The following is a 23,133-nucleotide window of genomic DNA, read 5'->3' as shown; positions in this document are numbered from 1 at the left end:
CATGGAAGGAAAAAAGGAGTAGTTTGTGTTGTAATGTAAGTCTGTTGGGAGAAGATAGATTATTTTAATGGAAAGAGTCCCTAAGAATTAGACCTTTAAACAATTATGACGATTAGGTCAAAAGACTGTCTGACTCCTCATCTTTCCCTCCAGTGTTTGTAAAGCAGAGACTGTGTCAAAGTTATTTCCTGGGTGTTAAGACTTTGTTGCAACACATGCTTTAAAGGATTACAGCAGAATCACAACTACTGTGAAGGGACTCCAAAACTTTAAGGGAGTCCATTTTGACACAGCTTTGCTTTGATGACACTCACCTTGTTTTGCTGATGGCAGAGTCAGGTGGTGTTAACGTCTGTCTGAAATTGGTCACGTGCATGTTTTGCTCCTCTATCAAAGCATGAGGCATGGGCACAACCTTCTGAACATGTTACCTTTTGTGTATTAACCCATGGAGATGCTTTGTCTTGACAGCTCTTTACCTGTTACCATTTGGTTGCTTAAGAAGTAGATTTACGTTTAAAAAAAACAAAAGCTAATATGGAAACTAAATGGCTATAAAGATGAGTCATTTTATGCACTCTATTTTATTTTTCTCTACATGGTGACAAATCAGTTTAAGACAGGTAGTAGCTGTCAAGGTTATTGTAATGTTTGATGCTGTGTGGTGCTAAATGTTTGATATCTCTCCAGGTCGGTCTCCTCCTGGTCTTGCTAAGACTCCCTTGTCAGCCCTGGGACTGAAGCCCCACAACCCAGCAGAAATCCTCCTCAATCAAACAGGCTCAGGTTGGTGTGACACCTTCTGGATATAAATGAAGTGGTCAGTCTGGAAACTCAGACATGTAAAAGGCCGTTGGTCAAGAATTTAATACTATACTTTCTTCCTTTGCTTCCTAATTATGTAGTTATTTTAACCATTTTATAAATACGTACAATATGTTTCCAATCTATGTTTCTCCATTGGAGAAACAAAGCTTTTTACGTATCAGGACAAAGTGAAAAAATAAATCATGTGGTCTTTACCAGGTTTTAGAATTAGGTAAATACATAACAACATATGACATATTAAACCACGTAATTTTTTAACCAAAACTGAGTCAATATGTGGCAGCGCTGTGTGAAAAATCAAGTTCATTCCATGGTTGAATAGCTTTTACAAACACCTTCAGCTACAATAACTTGAAGTAATCATTACCTGTATGACGTTATCAGTCTCTCACATTATTGTGGAGGAATTTTGGCCCACTCTTATTTACAATGTTGCTGACGTTCATTAAGTTCTGCAGACATTCACTTATCGACAGCTCTCAAGGTCCCATCACACTATTTCAATCAGGCTGAGGCCTGGATTTTGACTGTACCATTGCAACGCCCTTGATTTTTTTTTCTTTCTTTGCCATTGTGTTGCTGGCTTGCTTGGGACCATTGTCCCTTTGCATGGCCTAGTTTAACCAAGTTTTAACTGTCAGACGAATGGTCTTACATTTGATTCTAGAAAACGTATACAGGTCAAATCAGTGACTGCAAGGGTTACCAGGTCCTGTGGCTACAGCAGAGGCCCAAAGCATTAGCCTTCCACCACCGTGCTTAACAGTTGGTATGAGGTGTTTTTGCTGATACGCTGTGTTTGGTTTTCACTAAACACAGCTCTCTGCACAGTTACTAGTTTTATCCACAATGGTCTTGTCAGTTCAAAGGACATTGTCCCAGAAGTCTTGCGGTTTGTTCAGATGAAATTTTGCAAACAAGCTGTGATGCCATGTTCTTTTTAGAGAGAAGAGGCTTTTGCAACGCTTCCAAACAAGCCACACTTCTTCAATCTTTTCTTTTTGTATTATCATAAACTGAGGTCTGTAAAGTCTGAGATGTAGCTCTTGGGGTTTTTTTGCAATATCTCTGCACATTGCACAGTCTGACCTTGGGGAGAACTTGCTTGGACGTCCACTCCTGGGAAGATTGACAACTATCTTGTATGTTTTCCACTTGTGAATAATCTTTATCATTGTAGCATGATGGACTCCAGATTGTTTAGAAATGGTCTTATAACCTGTCCCAGATATATGTGCAGCATCATTTGCTTGTTTAGGATAATTGCTGGTATCTTCCTCTCCGTTGCATTGTGTTAACACACACCTGAATACTGCAGAGCTAGAAAAACGTCTTATTTGATAGAGACACTCACACTTGCTAATGGTTAGTTAATCAAGAACATTTGATTAGCAGCATCTGGCTGCTATTTACTCTCCTAATTCCTACAGAAGCAGTTAGGATAGAATTCACATTTTTTGGCTTGGTTTTGTGAGCAAATAATAATAATATGTTAAGTGTAGATGCTAATTTAAGATTCTGTTTATCTGCTTCTAAGATCTGGTGAGGACCAAGTGATATTTTTTTTAACTAGTTTGGGTGGCTGTAGCTCAGGAGACAAAGCAGTCATCTGCATCTGAAGTTTTGGCAAGACACTGAACCCCACATTGCCTACTGACGTTTGAATGTGTGTGATACAGGAAAAAGCACTGTAGCCTGTAACATTGTATAGACAAAGATGTGCTGTAGGAGTGTGCTTTAATGGGTGAATGTGACTTGTCGTGTATGGTCGGGCAATGTCTTTTTCAAATCTGTAATACAGAGCCTATTTTATAGTCTCTATCATAGCCACAGCTGTGTGGAGCCTGTGGTAATGTTAGCTTAAGTTAACAACATGTATCTCAGCATTTAGCCTTTGTCAAAATATATCTGAAAGCTAAATAATACATCTACCCACTAGTAACACTGGGTGCTAAAAACTGGTAATCCTCTTACGCTTTTTTATTTCTCTGAATTATCTGCATTGTTGCTGCACAGATGATGAGAGCTGTGATGGTGAGGAAGGTAAGAGCTATTAAAATGTCAGAGGTCGTTGCTGACATCTAAGTTTATCATTTTTTTCACCCCAGAAATCTTGTAGTCAGAGGTGCATTTGAACATCATGTTTTTCAAATGCATTCCAAATTTGATTCAGGAAAAGTCACATCCATTCTCCCTGCAGCATCCACAATTTCCTTTTTTGCGCATCTTAACTTTTCCTATGCATTGTATCACCCTCATTGATAACTGAGCTTATAAATTCACAAATCAGAAATGACTGAATCATCACACACAGCATAAAGCTGTTGTAAATGTAAGGCTTATACTCCCCATCCTAAATATGCAGCCCCAAGAAGCTATGTGGAGTCTGTGGCGAGGTCAGCAGTGGCCGCTGGAGAGGTGCCCACGTCACCTCGGAGCCTTAGCCCTCCAGGAGACCCAAAGAGTCAGCAGAGAAGTCCAAGTCCCAGCACCCACACACTTAATCCACCTTTGTCCAGCAGCAGTCCAATCCAGAGCTCACAAGGGTGAGTCAAATACATGGTGCTCTCTTCCTTATCAGTCTAATGCCAGATTTTAGGAATGACCTACAAGAATCATGCAAGCTTCTAGTGTTTAAAATAAAGGAGTCTATTTTAAAGCCAGAGTGCTTCCTCTTTGCAAGCACATCCCATGTGAATTGTTGCTAAAAAACACAAGTAAACTCTGATGAATGTTGTTTGTTTGCAAGCAACCTACTCAACTGAGTAAGTGAAATTTGGTAACTAACTTGTCTCACTCATTTTTCAGCGATCACCTCTTAGCAGAGAGCACTGTTAGCACTCTGTCCCAACCAACTACTGATTCTGGGTTCCGCTCTCAGGCTACAGAGAGTGCTTACCCCGCTCCTACCCCATCATATCGGGCCGTGAATACCCCAACTTCTTCCTACCTGGATTCTAGCTCTCCAGCCTCTTCCTACCTTGGCACTACTACACCCACACTGTCGTACCTTGGTCCCAGCAGCCTCTTGGGGAGTTACCCAGTCTCAGATCCCAGCCCACCTCTTTCAGAACCCTCTAGAAGTCCCCCACTGGAGTGCCAGCCCAACATCATGAACTCCACCCACAATCCTGTCCTGCAGCAGCACTTGAGCGCTAAACAGGATGTTTTTATCCAGCCGGTTCAAAAATCTGCAGCTAATGGATTCGAAGGAGGCATGGCAGGTTTTAGCAGCAGTCCCATCCTTGGTCGTCATCTGTCTCAGGGAGCTCAGAGCAGCCCAGTCCTCAGCAGACAGGCTTCTCAGGGACATGGGTCTCAGCAAAGCCCAGTCCTCAGCAGGCAGCCGATTCAGAGTAGCCCTGTACTGAGCCGACAGCCATCCATCACACACCCTCAAGGAAGTCCAGTGTTGGGCCGCCATCCATCTGTTTCACAGATGTCCCAGAGAAGCCCCAGTTTAGATCGTCACCCCATGTACAGTGGTTATACCACTCCAGATGAAAGACACGGGAACTTGTCAAGACAGAGCAGCTCTTCTGGCTATCAGGGACCACCCACTCCCTCCTTCCCCATCTCACCTGCAAGCTACCAGGATAGCGGGATGATGGGGATGGGTGTAGGTTTCAGGCAGGGTAGCCCAGCCCCTGGTTTTCAGCCTCAGCTCCCAGAGAAGAGGCGCATGTCTAGTGGTGATAGACCAAATGGAACCATGTCCTATGGCACACTGAATGGGAAGACAATGTCCCCAGTGAGTGGAGGAAGTACTCCTGGCTACTTCCACACCCTCGCTGACTTCTCAAGATTCAATATGCCCGGTAAGGACATAGACTTTGTGCATAAACATAAGGGAAAATTTTCAAGTCTGATCCAGAAGTTTCCCATAGTATCTGACTTAAAAATAATCACAGTTTATATATTTTTTGTGTTTTTTGTAATATATATTGTCTCTAAAATACCATGGCCAATCAACTTCTGAGGCTTTCTCATGAGAAAAATAGGATCATATTCTGTGGTTTATTACTTACCTGCTTTTTGTTTTTGTTACAGATGGAAGCCTGGAGAGCAGACTTAATGTTAAGTTTGTTCAAGACACGTCCAAGTTCTGGTACAAGCCAGACATCTCCAGGGAACAAGGTAAGCTATTGCAAAACTGTTAAGTTATGTATATTAGTTATAGCATTCATTAATAGTATGTCATCAAGTATAGGCAGGTGTGGTTATTTTTTTATAGTTTTATCTTCCTGGTGTTGGTGTGCAAGAAAACATTCCAACCATTTTCAGACTCAGCTGCCATATGCTTGTAAGGGGATCTTTAGCAGAATGTAGTATAGTGAGTGAAAGAGGTAAAGAACAGTTCTCATTAACAAGCACTGGATTTAGCATTAGTTTGACAAGTTTTATTTTAACATAAGTACGATTTTAACATAAGTACTATAAGGACTACGAGGATGATGTAGATACTTTGAAGTATTTCGGATGACTTGTTAAAACTGAAATCAAGGGGTAACAGATATTTTGGTGTTCAGTTCTAACATAGACTGCTTTTGGATGCAGTGGTAAAGAGTTTAAATGGCATTTAGTCTCGCATCAGATGACTCTTCTGTACTTGCTGGTATTTAGCGGCTGTGGCTCCAATATGCATCCATGGGAACACAACACTCAGCTAATTGTTGGTGAGGATGCTGCACTTGGGGCTACAAAAACAGGCATTAAGAGATGACTCTACATTGTATTCTACAGGCTGTGTTGGACCTTAATTTCTGATAAGCATGACTCGCAGATGATGAGTCTTGTTTATTTTTTTATTTTGAACCAGACTGTCAGTCCCACACAGTGGGACTAAGAGATAAACTGCAAGCCATATTTCCAGAAAACTAAAATCAATCAATCTCATCTCTTTTTATCCACAAGTGGTTGTTGTCAGTTTCGAAGCATCCATGTGAGATGTTACAGTCATTGAGCACATCTTCCTGTAAAGAAAAGCTGAAAACACTACTAGCCAATAGGAAATGATTTGATCGTCTTGTTTTCGTGGCTGTATCTACGTTTTTAAAAACTCTTTTTAAACTCACTACTTTTGGTGTACAAATGACATTAGCATACTCATTTTAGTTTTGTATACCTTGCCTCTTGTATACTTCTAGGATACATGTGTGTATTTGTACTTTATCCGCACTGCAGCTAAAAAAACACGGAAAAACTACAATTCCCCAAATACTACTTTAGTGTGTTATGGATAACGTCAGACGTTATTTTTGGTTCTCTTACTATACCTCCAGGTCTCAGCTGCTTAGATCACAAGTTAACTTGGTCGTCCACAGTGTATAGGCTGTGAAAATGTGTTTCATGCTTTTATATAAGCCAGAACACATGGCAAATCTTTACATCTCTAGTCACAGACAAAAGTTGAGGAATTTGTGAAATAATCACTTTTGAAAAATGCAAGAACACATGTACACGATAATCAATATCCATGTAGACTTATACACAAAGCATTTCTGTTCTTGTGTGCTTTGGTTGAGGTCAGTTGCCATTTGCTGCCTCTCGTTCATTTTCTCATGACCCGTATTGGATTATATCATGTTAAACACATGCACATGCTCAACTGCAATGACATCAGACACACAGACTGTCCCAGAGTGAAAACCACACCATATGTAGGGAATTAGTGAATATCTGCTACGCTCATCTCATCCATCTTCCTTGCTTAGTCTGTCATATGTGGACAGACTAAGGCATTGAAGTAAAAATTGAAGTAAAGGCTCTAAAGCTGGTCTCCTCTAATAATGGAGTGTCTGAAAGTGGAAGTTGTTCATGTTGGAAGTTGTACTCCTAATGAAATACAGACTCGTTGTGCCTTTTTTCTTTTTCTTTTTTTTTCAAACAAGCTTTAGATTTTGCTTTACTTTTGACTTGTTGGTACCTTTCTCTTTGCCTCACCTTAATCCATTCAGTGCTTTTCATAAGTTTAGCTGTATTGCCTAAAGAGCTTTTGCAGTGCACATGCTATATTAATTCCTATCAGTAAAATACACCTACTATTGATAAGTGCTTACCTTAAGAAGTAACAGTACTTCTACTTGTGTGTTTCAATATTGTTTTGTGATATACTGCTATGCATGTTTCAAATATGGCCTGCAACCCGATCACAGAAATGTTAGATACAAGTATTTGGCGACATTAAAGTAAAATATTTGACATGGAACAGTCAAATAACAAGATTAACCCCAGGTTCTGACAATTCTGTCTTTTCTAGAAATGGGATGTGCAAAATTCATAGTTTGTTCGAACAGTAAAAGCAACAGTATGCAGTCAGACACTGGCCTTATTTGTGTTTATGCACCTACAGAGAGAGCCTCAATATGAAATACATTTATTTTTTAGACATTGGTCATGGAGCAAATCCAGCTTGATGCCATTCATCAACTAGGGATGTAGCAAATGAGGTGCCAGGGACAAACTGTTTGTTACAAGAATGTGAACAAATAATAATAACTCCAAGTGGGCTGTATGAGTTGTCTGTCCTTTAGCCTGTTCCCCTTTTTTGCCCCAGCACCCTCCATCCTTGGAGTTTGGCTATTTTGGCTCAACTAACCCTAATAAGAGTGTACAGTGACACTAAAATCTCATTAATGTGGCTATATTGAGACACAGTGGCTCTGTGGTCTGCTAATACTGTGTGACCACCATCACAAGTTTATATCTACTATGTTACAGCTATAAGCCTGCTGAGAGAGAGGGAGCCTGGAGCCTTTGTTATCCGGGACAGTCACTCATTCAGAGGGGCTTATGGCTTGGCTATGAAGGTTGCTTCTCCTCCACCCACCGTGCATCAGAGCAAGAAAGGTAGGAGCAGGATGGAGGGTTAAAATAATGGTAACGCCAAAGAGGTTACAAATACAATAAGTATGTGCTTAATGGAGCTCTTCTTTGTCCTTAATTTAATTTTAGGTCAGGGCAGAGACAGTTCATTTCTGAATACCAAACTTATTAGATTATGTCTGCATGGTAATCAGTTGGTTGTCTCCTGTGTCGCAGGTGACATCACCAACGAGCTGGTGAGGCACTTCCTGATTGAGAGCAGCCCAAAAGGAGTGAAGCTGAAAGGGTGCCCCAATGAGCCTTACTTTGGTAAGAGAAAGACAACCTGTTCTCACTCATCAACGATCTCCCTCATACACATAGCTTAGTGATTTTATCAAGATTTTAAAAGAAACGTTAAACATGAGTACATGTCTCTTTCCAAGTTCTAAACCGTCTAACCCTACTGTAATTATAGTATTGACTTAGAGAACTAATTCAAGTTGTCTCCATAATTACACTGCAGGGCATATGTTCATGCGTGTTTCTGTTTGCATGCACACAATTCTTTCCTCTGCTGTGTCCAAAAAAGGTGCAAGTCAATTTCTGTTATGTTTGGGTCCAGTCGAATAGTAAAAAATAAATAAAAATAAAAAACCTACTATGATCTTTTCCTAGTACTTTTCATTAGCCTTGTTAAAAAACATCATGGGGTTAAAGTAAGGAAGTAAGAAAAATTCTTTTTACACTAAGTGTGATGCATGTCCGTAAAAAACTTGTGAAATATATCATATTAGAGATAATATATAATATTACTTTATTATTGACCCTTGTAACTGAAAAAGGACAGAAGCTAATTTTAAAAAGTGGAATATTGTGTTGTCACAGGCTACTTATACTCATTCCCCTGTCCTCTATATCTATACACATGAATCACAGTTAGTGCGACTTGATGAAAATAATTGAGCGCTGCTATAGAAGCTGCTGCCTCAAGGAATTGTGGGACAGAATGATCTTCTTTCTCTTATAGAATATGGTCTGGTGTATCCTTTGCTAAAGGAGATAATTAAGGAAGCATTGGAGCTACTTTCCTTTGCAATTTCAGAATCCGAACAGCTCTTACCTTGGCTTCTACTTAGATGCTTCCTGGTTATCTCACTTAGGAAGGTTCCTAAACAAATTTGACTAATCGAATGGAGCCTTTGTCTCCCCTTCGTGTTTCTGGGTCCTGTTTTGACTCTGTATCCTGTATCAAATCTGAATCCATTTGAATCCCTGAATAAAATTGTGAATAACTAAAATTCAGAATGACAACTTTTGTGCAAAATATTGGAAATACTGTAACATTAATTAAGCAAGCCATTTTGTTACAGATTTGCATAGTGTGAAGAACAGATTAAGTGAGAAGCTAGCAAGCTATGAAAAAGTTAATACAGGCTGGGTGAAGAGCATAGCAGAAGCATGGCTGAACAAAGATATGTTGGAGCTAACAGAGCTTCTCAGGCTTTAAGCCAACCAGAAGCTTGGTTGTAGTGGAAGGTGTTAGCTCCATGAGAACTGGGCTAGTTTGGGAGATTACCTACAGCATGACCGCAGTTTGGGAGTTATGCTAGTTCCTGCAGGTAGTTGCTTCCATGGCAAGGGAGTTTCCAGTCAGGTGGAGAATTCACTCTGCTAGCTCCAAGGCTGTCCCAGCCCTCCCAGAGTTATCTGCCTCATTAGCAAGCAAGCTTCCAGGTGGTTTGAACGGCTTGCCGACGTCTGCTGCCTCTCACTTGGCCCCTGCTTGTGCTGTGTGAGGGCCAGGAACTGGATTAGTGCTGAGAGCCCCTGGCCTGTTTGTAACTTTGAATTAGCCTGGCTCCTGGAGCTAGCAGCACCATTATAATACCTCCTTGTGCTTACAACCTTTCCTTTCGCTTTCTCGAGAATTGCTTTCTGGTTCAAGGATGTATGACTGAGTTACATCAAAAGTATTTCTTGCTTAGCAGAAGCAGAGAAAGCTGGTGTCAGCTGCTGCCATGTGGACAGGTGAGGCCAGATTAGCATATTCATAGATCCTAATTCACTGAATGAGCAAGAAGGGGTAGAGTCCTATCCTGAGCAATAGGCAAGAAATCCAAGAACTTTTAAATGTCCAATTTGCAGGTACATCGATGAGTTTTAAGATGATTTATAATGGCTAGAGTGGGATTTAAAAAACTAACTTACAAATCCAAGCTGAATCCCAGGCAGTGGTGTCCTTTTTATATTACAGACATACTTTACTGATACTGAGAAGAACTGAGTATGAAGTACTACAAGCTCCAAGAGTGAAATCCAAGAGATGTTCAAAATGTATGAATACTTTGTTTAAACTGTTTTTTTTCTGTTCTACAGGTTGTTTGTCTGCTTTGGTCTATCAGCATGCTATCACACCATTGGCCCTACCGTGCAAACTACTCATCCCTACCACAGGCATGAGAATTTTAGTATTTTTTTATGCGTTTTTAAAGTGCTGCTGTTTTATTTTTGTGTACGTTTTCTACAAATAAAATTTCTGTTTGATACAAATGCTTTGAAACACAATCTGCTTATCTTACAAGTGGTTGCAGAATACGATCACGAGACAAATCCCCTTAAGTCCTCTTATGTTGTTCCATCCAAATGTGCTTCTGAATGTCCATATGTATCAATCCATGACATTCGATGTTCAACAATTATTTTGATATGAAATGGTCACTTGATGCCGGTTCCAACAGTGAAATGAAGCTCACAGAGATGTCACAAAATACATATTTGGCTGTCAGTTATTCAACTAACATGACTGCTGATATGAATGATGAATTCCTCATATCCAAAATGTCTAAGGTCAAGTCTGCATCTAGAGTATCGTTTAAATCTGTTACTTGTAACTCCATATATAACTTTTAGATAAAACATACCAAATTACTATTAATTCAGGCAGTCATTTGTACTCTACCAAAGATTGTTCAAAGTACAAGAGGACTCGATCTGTAGCACCCTTGATTTACTCCAAGTTTACTTTATTATCATCCCCAGATGTTGTGTTTCTTCTAATCAACTGCTTTGCGACAATTAGAAGGTCTCTACTTATCTTGTTATTTCACATCAAGTTGATCATTTCAACTTTGGCATATATGAATGAAATAGCTTAATTTATCTACAGAATTTTTTTTTTAATATTCATTTTAAAAAGAAAAAAAAACTATTCACATCTCGGAATATTTTAATTGTTAGTAAGTACTATAGGGTTGAATTTTCTTTTAATTTTTTTGCAAACATATGTAACATCTAAATATAGACAGGAGCTCATGGTTAGCATAGCCGTTACTGACAGTATTTTACTAAAAGTGCTAACTTTCTCTTGTTTTCTGTAGATCTCATCGAGGAAGTGCCTGAGGTCACAACAGCCAATCCACTAGCTGAAAGATTGAAACAAGGAGCAGGTAAAACCATAACTCATTATCTCTGCTTCAAGCCCAGTCATCTCATCTCATGCTTATTTAACCAACATCCAACTTTTAGTTTTTAGGACATCAGTGACAAAATTGTTACTGTATCCAAAATGATCTCATTCACTTATTCTGACAACCTGACATCCTTGTTATCCCAGTGCAGAGGGCCCCTGCTGATTCCCATGGTAAAGCCAGTGCACTTTTACACCTGGAATGTGCATCATAAATGTTTGTCTGTGTATGTTACCTGCACAAATTATATATTGAATGGCCGCGTATAACAAAATTGCCTTCCAAGATGTCTTTTAACATCAACGTCCAGCATCTCCTCTTTAACAAACAGAATGTTTTATGTGGAATGATTTTTTTATGAATTTACCTGTACAACCCAAGCTTTATTCGAGTATGCATGTCTGCTAATAAGCAGAAGTCATTGCATGAACAGAGTCCTTCATTTAAATTTTTTGACACATCTTATCCATCTGGGACATCTGCTCTCTTCCCAGCATGCAATGTTCTCTACATCAACTCGGTGGAGATGGAATCCCTCACGGGCCCTCAGGCTGTTGCCAAGGCAATATCTGAGACACTGGTTGCTTCTTCTCCAGCTACTGCCACCGTTGTGCACTTCAAGGTGTCCTCACAGGGCATCACACTCACTGATAACCAGAGGAAGTAAGTCTGAATCTCGCCTGGCCTTAGGGAGATGTTTGAAGATCTCTCAAGTGTACACACTCTGATATTTTGAGTTTTTGTTGCAAATGTTTTAAAACATTTGATGTCTCAATGCATTTTAGATTTTTTCATTTTTATTTGAACCAGTGCACATAATCAGATTATCAAGAATAATTAATGAGGGACCCCAATTTTGTTTTTTGGTTTGTAAAAATAGGTTAGATTAGATTAGATTAGATTAGATTAGATTAGATTAGATTAGATTAGATTAGATTAGATTAGATTAGATTAGATTTTCCTTTATTGTCCCACAATGGGGAAATTCACATGTTACAGCAGCAAGCAAGAGACAAAAAGAAGAAAGACAACAGGGACATACAATAGCAGGAAATACCACCAGTATCAGCATTTGTACATGGGTTTGTAAAAAGAAAATTGCACATTGTTATTATATTATTATTATATACAGTGGTTATTTTACAGTGGATATTGCACATTAAATACTGGTTATTATTATTGTTGTTGTTATTATTATGCACAGTGGGCATTACACAGTGGATATTGCACATTAAGTACTGCACATTATAATTACTATTTCTATTTCACAGTTCCCAGTCCTTAAGTGTGTATGTGTGTGTGGTGTGCTCTGCAGTACGAATAAATCTCCACCAATACTTTTGAATTGCTGATATTATTCTTGCTCCTGTGTAAATTGTTGTCCTGCCCATTGACTTTGCCTGTTCTTTCATTATTTAATGACTCCATTTCTCAAATGTGTTCCCTCGAACTTCTCACAAAACAGCATTTACCGCATCCTCCACTCGCTTCTTCTTAATCACCCTCTGAATAGTACTCTATGTGCATTTTACATCAGCAATTCGGTCTCTTCTCCCTTGCAGAAGAGTCAGCTGCACAAAAGCAAATAATTGGTTTATTGTAATGTATTACGAACATAAAAAATCATAAAAAATCAATCAGGAAAGATGCTGGATACTAATAGAAAGAATTGTTAATAATATAATCAAATTTTCTACTCTTTTTTTTATATTATTAAACCACAACATTGATCTGCAGTCAGTGTAGTTGCACATATAAAATGCAGTAGAAGAACTGAAGTTCACTGCAGATCACTGATGTTCAGTGTGAGTAAGAGTTTAGCTTCTTCTGTCAACAGCTGTATTGATTAAAGCTGGACCACATCAGTTTGCTCAAACACGTCTCACATTGCTTAGAATAATCTTTCTGTAAGTGCTTCCTATTGTGTTTATATAGTTATGCTTATGTCAGATGTTATATGTCAAAGCTTTTTCCTTGTAATTTGGAGACAGTTCAACATTCACCATGAGTCTGCGTCATGTTTGTTGTTCCGGCTGATCAAATGGATTCATGTGATCAGTGGCTGTGACGGTGTCCTGGGGGTGGAACACTACACTTGTCGTGTTCTTTTCATAAGCATCCAAACATCCTGATGTATGATACCTCCAGATTAAACTAATATTGTGTACCATGAAGAGCACCATCCGCTACTCTACAAAACATGAGTTTCATCATGGTCTCTATCTATTTTTTTTAGTGTTTCTGTCTCTCGTTTGTTTCGTAGGGTTTTCTTCCGACGCCACTACCCCGCCAACACTGTCACGTTCTGCGATACTGACCCTCAGGACAGAAAGTGAGTACACAGAGAAGTGGAATAAGTTACTTATGACACTGTTGGTAGTTTGTTTTAACTGATTCCAACCTACTTGCCATCCTTAAGATCCATCTTTCAGTTTAACCAATCCAGGCAGCATGCTGCTTTGTCTTGTTTATGACATTTTTCCATTACATCTGTCTTAAAGAGCAAGACATGTACATTTCTTCCATGTGTCTGTATGAATGTTGATTAAATACTCCAAAATGTTTTTCCAGTCTTTCAGTTTTGTCTGAATATTCCTCACATAAAACTGTCTGAAAAAGCATGTATTGGGAAGCTTGATTTGAATGAGTGTAGGCTTCTATCCATGTTCAGCCCATTTTCTTAAACCTGTATCCATATGTGTGTGTGGGAATTCAAATGCTTCATAAATGTTGTTAGTGCAGATAGTTATTTCATTTTCCCTCCAATTTTATTAATGTGACCCTTGACCATTGACTCATTTGAATGTTTCCTAAAGAGGTGTCAGGGAAAGGTAAGATCTGGAAGGGCATGCCACATCCTGAATGCATATTATAAAAGATTTTTATTGTGCTTCCTGGAGGAAGTATCTCTTAGTCAAATCTTTGAGTTCTCCACGACATGTAGACAACTGCAATGATTTCAACTTTCTGCTTTGGCTTCTCCATTGACATATACATTTTTCAAGTTTTTCCAGTTTCTCTATAGGGAGCATCTGAAAACAATATAGGTTTGGACAATGTATTCATGCATGTACTGTTGATACAGCCCAGTAAGAGAAGTGCTTATACTTTGATTATACTGTAGTAGTTTGCTTGGTACAGGTTAACTGTTGCTTTAGTTACCTAATTTTCATAGTGTGAGAACCTGATCTAGTCCTTAGACACTGGAGTACAGTAAGTGGTGGTTGGCAGCTCTGTTAGTTTTTAGTCCACCAGTAAAACCAGCAGAGAAGAAGAAAACTAATAATATGTACAGTGTGCTGTATGAACAGCACTGTTTGTTCATATACTGAAGTCAACAGTTTATAGCAGCTCAGACAGAGTTGTCTGCCATTTTGTGTGCATCAATACACATTTACTGACATCACGCCACAAGTTACCAGTTTTCATGGCTGTTCGCTAGTTCATTCGCTAGGAAAGATTGAAATACTGCATCACTTTTTGTTCTGTGTCTCTAATCGCAACAATGCCATATTATATATGACAAATGACAGTCTTTAAAATTAGACATTCAGTTTTGTTTTTTCTTTTTTTCCAGATGGAGCAAGCCTGAGGGAGGCACAGCCAAGTAAGTAAACTATCCATAAGCTGCATGTTTCTGTGTCCTCTGTCACTCTGCTGTTGATATTTGATTCTTGAACTTGAATTAGTCCCTGTAACTACATCTCTAACTCTGGCTTTCCAGGCTCTTTGGGTTTGTGGCACGTAAGCAGGGAAGCACAACAGACAACGTCAGCCACCTCTTCGCAGAGCTGGACCCCAACCAGCCTGCCAGTGCCATCGTCAACTTCGTCTCCAAGATGATCATTTCGCAGAAACGATGAGGGCTGTCAGCAAAAACCCTGGTTCCATAATTTTCAAAATCTTTTCTTTCCTGATAACCATGGACTCTTTGTTTTTTTGGAGAATTGTTGCAAATGATTTTACATGTCACCTTATCTTTCTTGCTGTGACATTTAAACAGACTTGTGTGTGTTTGTGTGTTTGAAGCAGATGAAAAAGAATGAGTGTGAGTGTGTTGAGCGAGTGCGGCTTGCATGCATGTGCTTTTATTCTCGAATGGGCTTCAGAATGGACTAGAGGAAGTGCAGGATGGGGTGTGGCTGTGTGTGGGATGAGGGGGGTGATTTGAATCTCCGTGGAAGGCTAACTCAAGAACAGAAAGAGGGAATGACATTGTGCGTGCAAATGTTATTTTTTTTAGCAGTTGTTTCTTTTTTGTTGTTTTTTAAAAAATAAGAAGAAGTCAAGTTGTATGATTTGAAAGGTGGATTGTAAATGTATCAGGCTTTTGACTGGTCAACCAAAGATTTAAAAAAAAGTAGTCAGGGCGTGGATGGTGTGCCACTGGGCAGGGTCAGAAGTATTTTTTTGTAAAACAAATATGGCTGCTTAATCAAAAATACTGTTTCTTTCTGGTTGTACTGATATTGTAGGTCAATTCTGCACCATTGTTGTCTTGCAAAAAGGGTAGTTAGATTGCAGCTGGTGAGGTCTGTAAATATTCTCTTTTGCTTTTTTGAGTAGGACTGTTCTAGATGACATTTGGTGCCTGACTCTCTTTCCTAAATGCAGAGCTTTTTAAGAAAAAAAAAACATATCTAATCTGTCCTAAATATGCAAACAGCCCAACTTGGAAATAAGCTCCACAATTCCACGGGTCCTTCTCTGTTCAGTATAGGAGTGTAGATAAACCGATGCTGTTCCTTTGAAAGGATCACCTCAATTTTTGCAGCAGTATTACTGTGAGCACAGACAGGCATCAGTAAAAGTCACTGCATCCACACAGTCAGACAAGAAGGGAGAAGATTAGCTTTCTGAATGACACCATCCTCTGCTCAGTTTCACTCTCCACTGAAGGGCCAAGAGTGGATTTGTGAGGATGAGTTTTATAAAGTGGTTTTGTCCTGCTTTACTTTTCCTCAGTTTCCATAAGTATAAAGAAGCTTTTTGCATCAGTCAGCCAAACTGTAACACTCACTCTACCCAAAAGTAAGCTATACACATATATTATCTATATCTATAGATATAGATATATCTATAGATATAGATATAGATATATGTATATAAAGTATAAACCTTTGATTTTAAGATATTTATTTTTTTGCTTTGTTGCTCCATGTTATCTTGTATACATGTATTGTAAAGTATACATCAAGATTACTAAAAGCGAGAATATTGCTTTTTTCTCGTTTAAGTGCATTGACATATATAAGATGTTAAGTGTGTGCATTTAAAGTGTATCACTGATGTTTTCTGAATGTTTTCTTTTTCTTCTTGCAGCATTAATTTCTTTTGTTAACATTCTTGATTGTGAGGAGGAAATATTCTTTATCCAAGATTTTTACCTAAGTCCAAATTGGAAAAAAAATCTTCTAAAATGGCGACAAACCCAGTTGTTTTATCAACTTAAACCTGCCTCGAGGATACAGTACATTGTCCACGTTTAGCACTTAAATGATGAAGTATTATTGGTGTGTATTGGCTTTTCAAAAAGAGAAAATACAGATGTTGACTGACCTGTTTTATGTTGTTGCCTGTGTGGAAGCAGCCTTATTGGTTCACACCAACATGGATTACTGTCGGTCTGCAGCTGGTAGTGTTCGCTGGCAGTTCAACAAGACGCTGGTGCCCTCATGTGGTGCAGACAACAAAGGAACCACTCTAATTCTAATACAGTGTTTTAGCTGTGTTGGTTGTGAGATAATTTACTCTTTTAGAAATTAAACTTAAAGAACCTCAAAGTATTTTGTTGACAAATAAGTATTGCCTTTTCATTTTGAGTTCCCATTTAAGGAATTTGCAGAGACAATTACATCTCCCCCCTTTCGTCCTAATCCTGAAGAACTGGTTAGCAGCATGATGTAAGATAAATAAGGTTAACTCTTGGGACCTACAGTGACTTCAGAACAAAAAAAACAAAAAAACAGCACTTACAGTGTGTTTGCTAGAATCTTCAATTATTTATTGGCAGGGACTTGCATGCTCAAGTCAAATTGTGACCTGGATGCTGCTGTCTAAGCGATGCATAGCATTTCAAGTCTTACCCAGGCTTTTACAGAAAGTTTCTTGACTCTGCCTATGTGACAAAAAGTTAAAAAAAAAGTTTTTGCTTACAGAATATGTAAGAGAACTTCCTAAACTTCCAGCTGAATGTTACTCATTTATTTGCCAAATTGCCATCTGCCCACTTTGACAGATCAGTCTGGACTATAGAATGTGTATGAATGAGCTACTATGCCTGTAAAGAGCTTTGTCATTTTTGGTTTGCTACAATGTATGGCTTTTATTATTTCTGATGGAAAAAACACATTAAAAGCAGTACAAATAAGGATGTACATCAGCTTGTTCTTTTCCCTGTGGAAGAAAAGTAATTTTTTGCAGAAGTGTTGCATACATATGGGTGACTGCAGACTCTCTTTAATGCATGTAATTTATACAGTTTCAGTTAATTTTCTTAGTTAGAAAAGTGAGACATTTTGATTTTGGTGTTAGGACACATTCTATGATTTACAATATATTTTAGCCACATTCTCCAACCTCATTATTGATTTCGCTCCGTGACATTACTGCATTTTGGTTAATAAAACTGGTTTTAAATTTTATGGACAGCTTTCCCTGTATCCCAACTTAAAAGAAATAAGGAGAAAATACAAACATTGAAAATGAGCAGGCCGCAAAAAGGTAACAATATAAAAATATATTTGAACACAATGTAAATACAATTTACCATTTTGCCATGGGGTTGCTTTTTCTCTGTCTCTGAATACTGAATACTACATCTCACAGAAATTAAAAAGGAGGAGAATATTTTCAGAATGATACAACAGGGAATCTTTTTTGTGTGGTGCATCACACCTCCAAAGCCATATCTATTGTATACCTAGATGGCTCGTGAATTGAATTTCTCTTAAAACGCATTTACATTTAGCATTTATCAATTGAAATGTAACCCATTTTTTTCCCATTGCTTGAAATATGCAATTTACAAAAGCTACAAAAATACTGAAGGTAACAAACTAAAACAACTTGAAAGCTATAAATAAATGTGTAGTTAAGCAAAGCTATATACAGTATAAACATACACATGGACAGTAGTATCAGTGTCTGTATGAAGATGTACTAATTTACACCAGTGCTTTAAGCTTACAACTATTAAAGGAAAAAAGGAAACCTTAAAAATGTATATTTTTATGGAGGTTGTGTCTTGTGCTTAGGAATACTCAGTGTCTGAAATATAACTGGGACAGAGGTTCACCTTTCAGCATGACAATGATCCTCAGCATACACTAGTTAAAGGGTAAATATTGCAGATCTTGAAATATCCTGGTCAAAGCCCAGACCCCAGGCCAATGAAGAATTGGTGAGGTGATTTCAATGCTTTGAACATGTTTGCAAGGCATTGTTGTATGTACTCCTTTTATTAGTAAGCTTACTAACAGCTTTTCTGCAGTTTGTATTTTAGGACTTGCATTGCGTAACCAAAGTTTTGAAATGTATGCTATGGGGGAGATGAGTGTTGGATCCAACCTCAAGAAAATAAATCCAATAGTTACACAGAGCACTGAGGATGTTATTCTCTCACAGGATGTTACCACAAGAGCGAACTAAAAGCTATGGATGACTTAAGTAGTGCGCAAGCTGCTCAAGTTCAGAAATGCAGCTTTGAGGTCTGGAGACAGGGCTGCCCTCAGCTTGGCCAGAGCTAATCTGTCCCGCGTTATGAGAAGAGCTATACGGGCCTATGCACAGGAGGATAAATTAACACATAAACGAACACTTCAACAACACCAGAGACACGTGCAATACGTAACAGGATATTCAGACAATTACAAACTACAAATCTGACCTACACAGCAGCAGCAGCAGTAATGCCTTTCTACCGAACAAGCTGAACCATTTCTTTGCACAGTTTGAAGCACAGAAAAGAAAGCCTGCGAGGAAAGCAACACCTCCCCTCTACTGACCAGATCACTCCACAGCTGACATGAGGAAGCCTCTATCCAGGATCCATAATCAATCCACATGAGGCTGCAAGACTTGACAACATACCTGCTCGCATTCAATAACAATGTGCTGACCAACTATCTGGTGTCCTCACAGATGTTTTCAACAGATCTCTGAGCCAGTTATTGGCGGTCCCACTGTACTTCAAGTCCATCACCATAATACCAGTGCTGAAAAAGTCAGCAGCGACATGTGTGGATGTATACCAACCTGTTGCACTCCAATCATTATGAAGTGCTTCGAAAGGTTAGTCATGTCACACATAAAGACCTGTTTTCCCAGACCTTCTTCAGTTTACATACCGGTCCAATAGGCCCACTGAGGACACCATGTCCTCTGCCCTTCACCTCTCCCTGATAGATCTGGATAAAAAAGAGAAATATGGCAAGATGCCATATTTATCTTTTAGCTCTGCTTTCAATACAATCATCCCTCAAAAGCTGATTGTGAAACGAAGTTGGTTGGGCCTGAACACCAGTCATTCAATTGGATGCTGGGCTTCCAGACACAGAGGCCTAAATGGATTCGGAGGGGCAGCATTACCTCTCTGCAGGGCTGCGTGCTTAGTCCTCTGCTCTTCACCCCGCTGACTCATGACTGCACAGCCACACATGACCCCAACCACATCATGACGTTCACAGATGATACGACCCTGCTGGGACTGAAGAGTAGGTATGATGAGACAGCATACAGAGAGGAGGTAGAATGGCTGTCGGCATGGTGCACAGACGATCAACCTCTCAATGTTGACAATACAAAAGAGATAACTGGGGACTTCAGAAAAACATATCCTGCCCATATCCCACCCAACATCAATGGTTCAGCTGAGGAGACTGTGAAGTTCCTCAGTGTGCGGAACTGAGGAACTTGAATGGTTAAGACCACATCATTAAGCAACAGAGCAGAGCAGCGACCATTTTTCTCGAGGTTGCAGTGAGCAAGTCTTCCCCCTCCTACTCTTACCATCTTCTATAGAGGCACCATCAAGAGTGTTCTGACCAGCTGCATGACTGTCTAGTATGGCATTTGTAAAATATTTGACCGCAAGCGCAAGAGTGAAGACAGCAGAGAACATAATTGGTGTGCCTCTCCCTTCATTACAGGACATATTTTACAAACATACTGTCCACAAGGCCTGGCAAGGCAAAGCAAGGCAAGGCAAGTTTATTTGTAGAGCACAATTCGTACACAAGGCAATTCAAAGTGCTTTACAGCTACATAAAATCACAAGAAGGCAAATAAAATCATTCCAAAACATAAATGATAATTAATTAATTAAATCAATAAAAATACATAAATAATTATTCAGCTGTCCTATGCACAGCTAAATAGAACTGTTTTCAGCCTGGATTTAAACATTGTCAGAGTTGAGGCCTGTCTCACATCTTCTGGAAGACCGTTCCAAACTTTAGGAGCATAAAACTGAAACGCAGCCTCACCTTGTTTAGTCTTGACTCTGGGCACCAGCAGGAGACCCCTCCCTGCAGCATTGTGCAGGACCCCTCACAAGGACTTTTCACACTTCTGCCATCCAAGAGAAGATATTGCAGCATTATAGCCAGATCTGCCAGGATGCATGACACTTTTTACCCCCAGGCTGTCAGGCTCCTAAATACCAGGCTGCCCCAGGGATCTTCCACACTGCCTCAATCACCTCTTAAACCCAGTCACACAAAACTTTTATATATGCACAGCCACTTTCCTGGACGGTCTAGCTGCATACAGAACAAAGAACTGAAAATCCCATACTGATCTTTAAATATTCTGCACACTGCACTTTGACATCACCTGACTTACTTCTTCTCTGAAACTTCTGATCTGTCACTGTTTACACATCTTAAACAACTTTCATACACCGTTTCTAATACTGTGAGTCATGCTGCCATGTCTGCTGCTATTTCTGCACAACCTCACACTGTGCTGAGTTGTATATTTACCAAATATAATACTGTATCTATACTGCACAATACTGTACATGCTGTACATATTTACTACTCATTATAAAGTATTGCTGCTACTTATTTTCCTGGCTTTGCACTAATGTTTTTGCATAATGTCTTTTCTTGTGTTCTATTTCTTTAAATCTTATTATTCTAGTCTATTTTCACAACAAAACTGCTACACTGTTGTGATCTGTCTATGGTTTACAATTTCATCTCTCTGTATACTTGTATATGGGTGAGATGACAGTACAGTTCACTTTGACTTGAGTTGCCAAGAAATTGAGTTCAATCATCAACAACATCGTCCAGCCAGCATTTCTTCCTTAGACCTATTCTGACAACAGTTTTCTGTAAGTAAAGCTTCCTTATAAGAACAGGTGTTTTTGGACTGCAGGAACTGTTTATTATTTCTTATAACTATTGAGGGGAGTATTCCCTCTTTTTGTATCTGCACTACAGAAAATATGGACAATAGCAGTCCATGAAACTTTTTCAGCCTTTTTTTATGCTCCTACCTCATAGCAGCTATTCTACCTTCTCGAGGGGAACAATCTATGACATAACTTTATTGTGATCAGTCAGGTTGACATACTGTAACGGTACGGTGACTGGTTTGACATTACAGAGAATGTTTTTTAAAAAAATTAGCAACACTGGTAAAACATTGCCCATTTATCCAACAGTGCATGAAATCAACATTGGAAAAGAAAAAAAAAAGCAAGACAGTGGAGTACAGCCGAGTAAATTACGAGTAAGAACATTACTGAGTAAAAAAAAAAAAAAAAACTTTCAACGGAGAATTATAATATTTTATGGGAATTACAACATAATTTTGTCTTGTCTGCCAACCAGCTATGAGAACTTTATGGTCTTATTTTGTGAGAAAGCTCCTCTTCCTCCCTCATCTGTCAGGCGATCTGCTTCTTTTTAAAGTGTTACGAAGGAATTTAGTAAAAATCTTTTCTTTGACTCCTACACAACTGTAGGGGGAGTCAAACAAATTGCTGTCATAAAAACAAATCTGTGCGAGCCCTGCACATGTACATCCATAACAATGAATTTGTTGTCATGTACTCCAAATATGTTAAGAGACCTTTTAAGGAGAACAGCTCCCGCAAAGATCGATGGACAAAATGAATAAGATGCGCATTGCTTAAGATTTACAAACTTCTCCAGGATTGCTTCAAGTTGAACTAAATTCACGATTAGCCTGTCCCGTGTGTTTAGCAACTAAATTCAGGAACCACTTGGCTTGATCAATAAATTGCTTTGTTCAAATTGTGTTTGAGCAATTTTCTTCATTTTTGTTTTATTTCCTAATTACTGTCTTCTCAACTTTAAAGGATGGCATTCTCATGAACACATACACATGAATGTGCCTTGCTCCACCAGGTGTTGGTAATATTAACATCAAATTTGAGGATGAAGTCATTGTGTTTCTGAAAGTCTGCTGAAATGAAGTACCATATTCCCAAATAATACATCAGTTTGCCCCTTATGTTCCTCAAATTCAATCTCCAGATGTAAAGGATGTAAGATTCATCATTAGTGTTATCAGTGGCAGAGCTGTGGAAACTATAGGGACATCTACAAAACTTCTGGGCTTGCATGATCTAACAGCGTGTCCAGAGCATTCTATAATGCACTGTCACATATTTCTGTCGCAGTTAAAACAGAAAGGCCCCCCTAGTTAAAAGTGTAGATGAAAGCGTAAATTCTTCTACTGCTTTATTTTTTTTACAAACATCTCTGTTTCATTTACCTGAGAATTAATAAATCACATGATTATGATGATTAATCACAAAACCTATGTTTCAATATCATTTTTAATATATTCTAAATGCACCTCAAATATATATTAGTATTATTATTATCAACATGGTAGCAGACAGACCATTTTATATTTACATTAACAACCCAAAACAACTGTCCAGAACATTCTTCATCCAAACTACTAAGCGACGTCTACCTTTGGTGAGAGGGAGTGGGTATCTCCCAATATGTGTTTTGCTAGCAAGTGATATTTAAGACTTGATGTGCTA

General features: G+C 38.9%; 1 protein-coding gene across 8 annotated transcripts in view; it reads left to right on the top strand.

Moving 5' to 3' along the window:
• The window catches only part of tns1b (tensin 1b), a 186,150-nt gene extending 170,786 nt beyond the window's left edge, over positions 1 to 15,364 (top strand). For 6 of the 8 annotated variants that reach the window (XM_072397920.1, XM_072397917.1, XM_072397921.1 and 3 more), the window contains 13 exons: positions 691 to 786; positions 3,194 to 3,374; positions 3,637 to 4,646; positions 4,879 to 4,965; positions 7,549 to 7,677; positions 7,870 to 7,962; positions 10,012 to 10,089; positions 11,013 to 11,081; positions 11,249 to 11,275; positions 11,597 to 11,765; positions 13,366 to 13,434; positions 14,680 to 14,709; positions 14,827 to 15,364. In XM_072397920.1, coding sequence (XP_072254021.1) covers positions 691 to 786; positions 3,194 to 3,374; positions 3,637 to 4,646; positions 4,879 to 4,965; positions 7,549 to 7,677; positions 7,870 to 7,962; positions 10,012 to 10,089; positions 11,013 to 11,081; positions 11,249 to 11,275; positions 11,597 to 11,765; positions 13,366 to 13,434; positions 14,680 to 14,709; positions 14,827 to 14,965 — 2,177 coding nt within the window. In that variant the 3' untranslated portion in view covers positions 14,966 to 15,364. The remainder of the gene's footprint in view (positions 1 to 690; positions 787 to 3,193; positions 3,375 to 3,636; positions 4,647 to 4,878; positions 4,966 to 7,548; positions 7,678 to 7,869; positions 7,963 to 10,011; positions 10,090 to 11,012; positions 11,082 to 11,248; positions 11,276 to 11,596; positions 11,766 to 13,365; positions 13,435 to 14,679; positions 14,710 to 14,826) is intronic. The other 2 variants (XM_072397924.1, XM_072397919.1) reach the window with 1 other exon arrangement.
• The last annotated feature ends 7,769 nt before the right edge of the window (positions 15,365 to 23,133 follow it).

This window comes from Leuresthes tenuis, unplaced genomic scaffold, assembly GCF_036924035.1.
Source record: "Leuresthes tenuis unplaced genomic scaffold, fLeuTen1.0.hap1 SCAF_12, whole genome shotgun sequence".
NCBI lineage: Eukaryota > Metazoa > Chordata > Actinopteri > Atheriniformes > Atherinopsidae > Leuresthes > Leuresthes tenuis.
The sequence above is the reverse complement of the archived record's forward strand: the minus strand, read 5'-3'. Positions and strand labels throughout refer to the sequence as shown.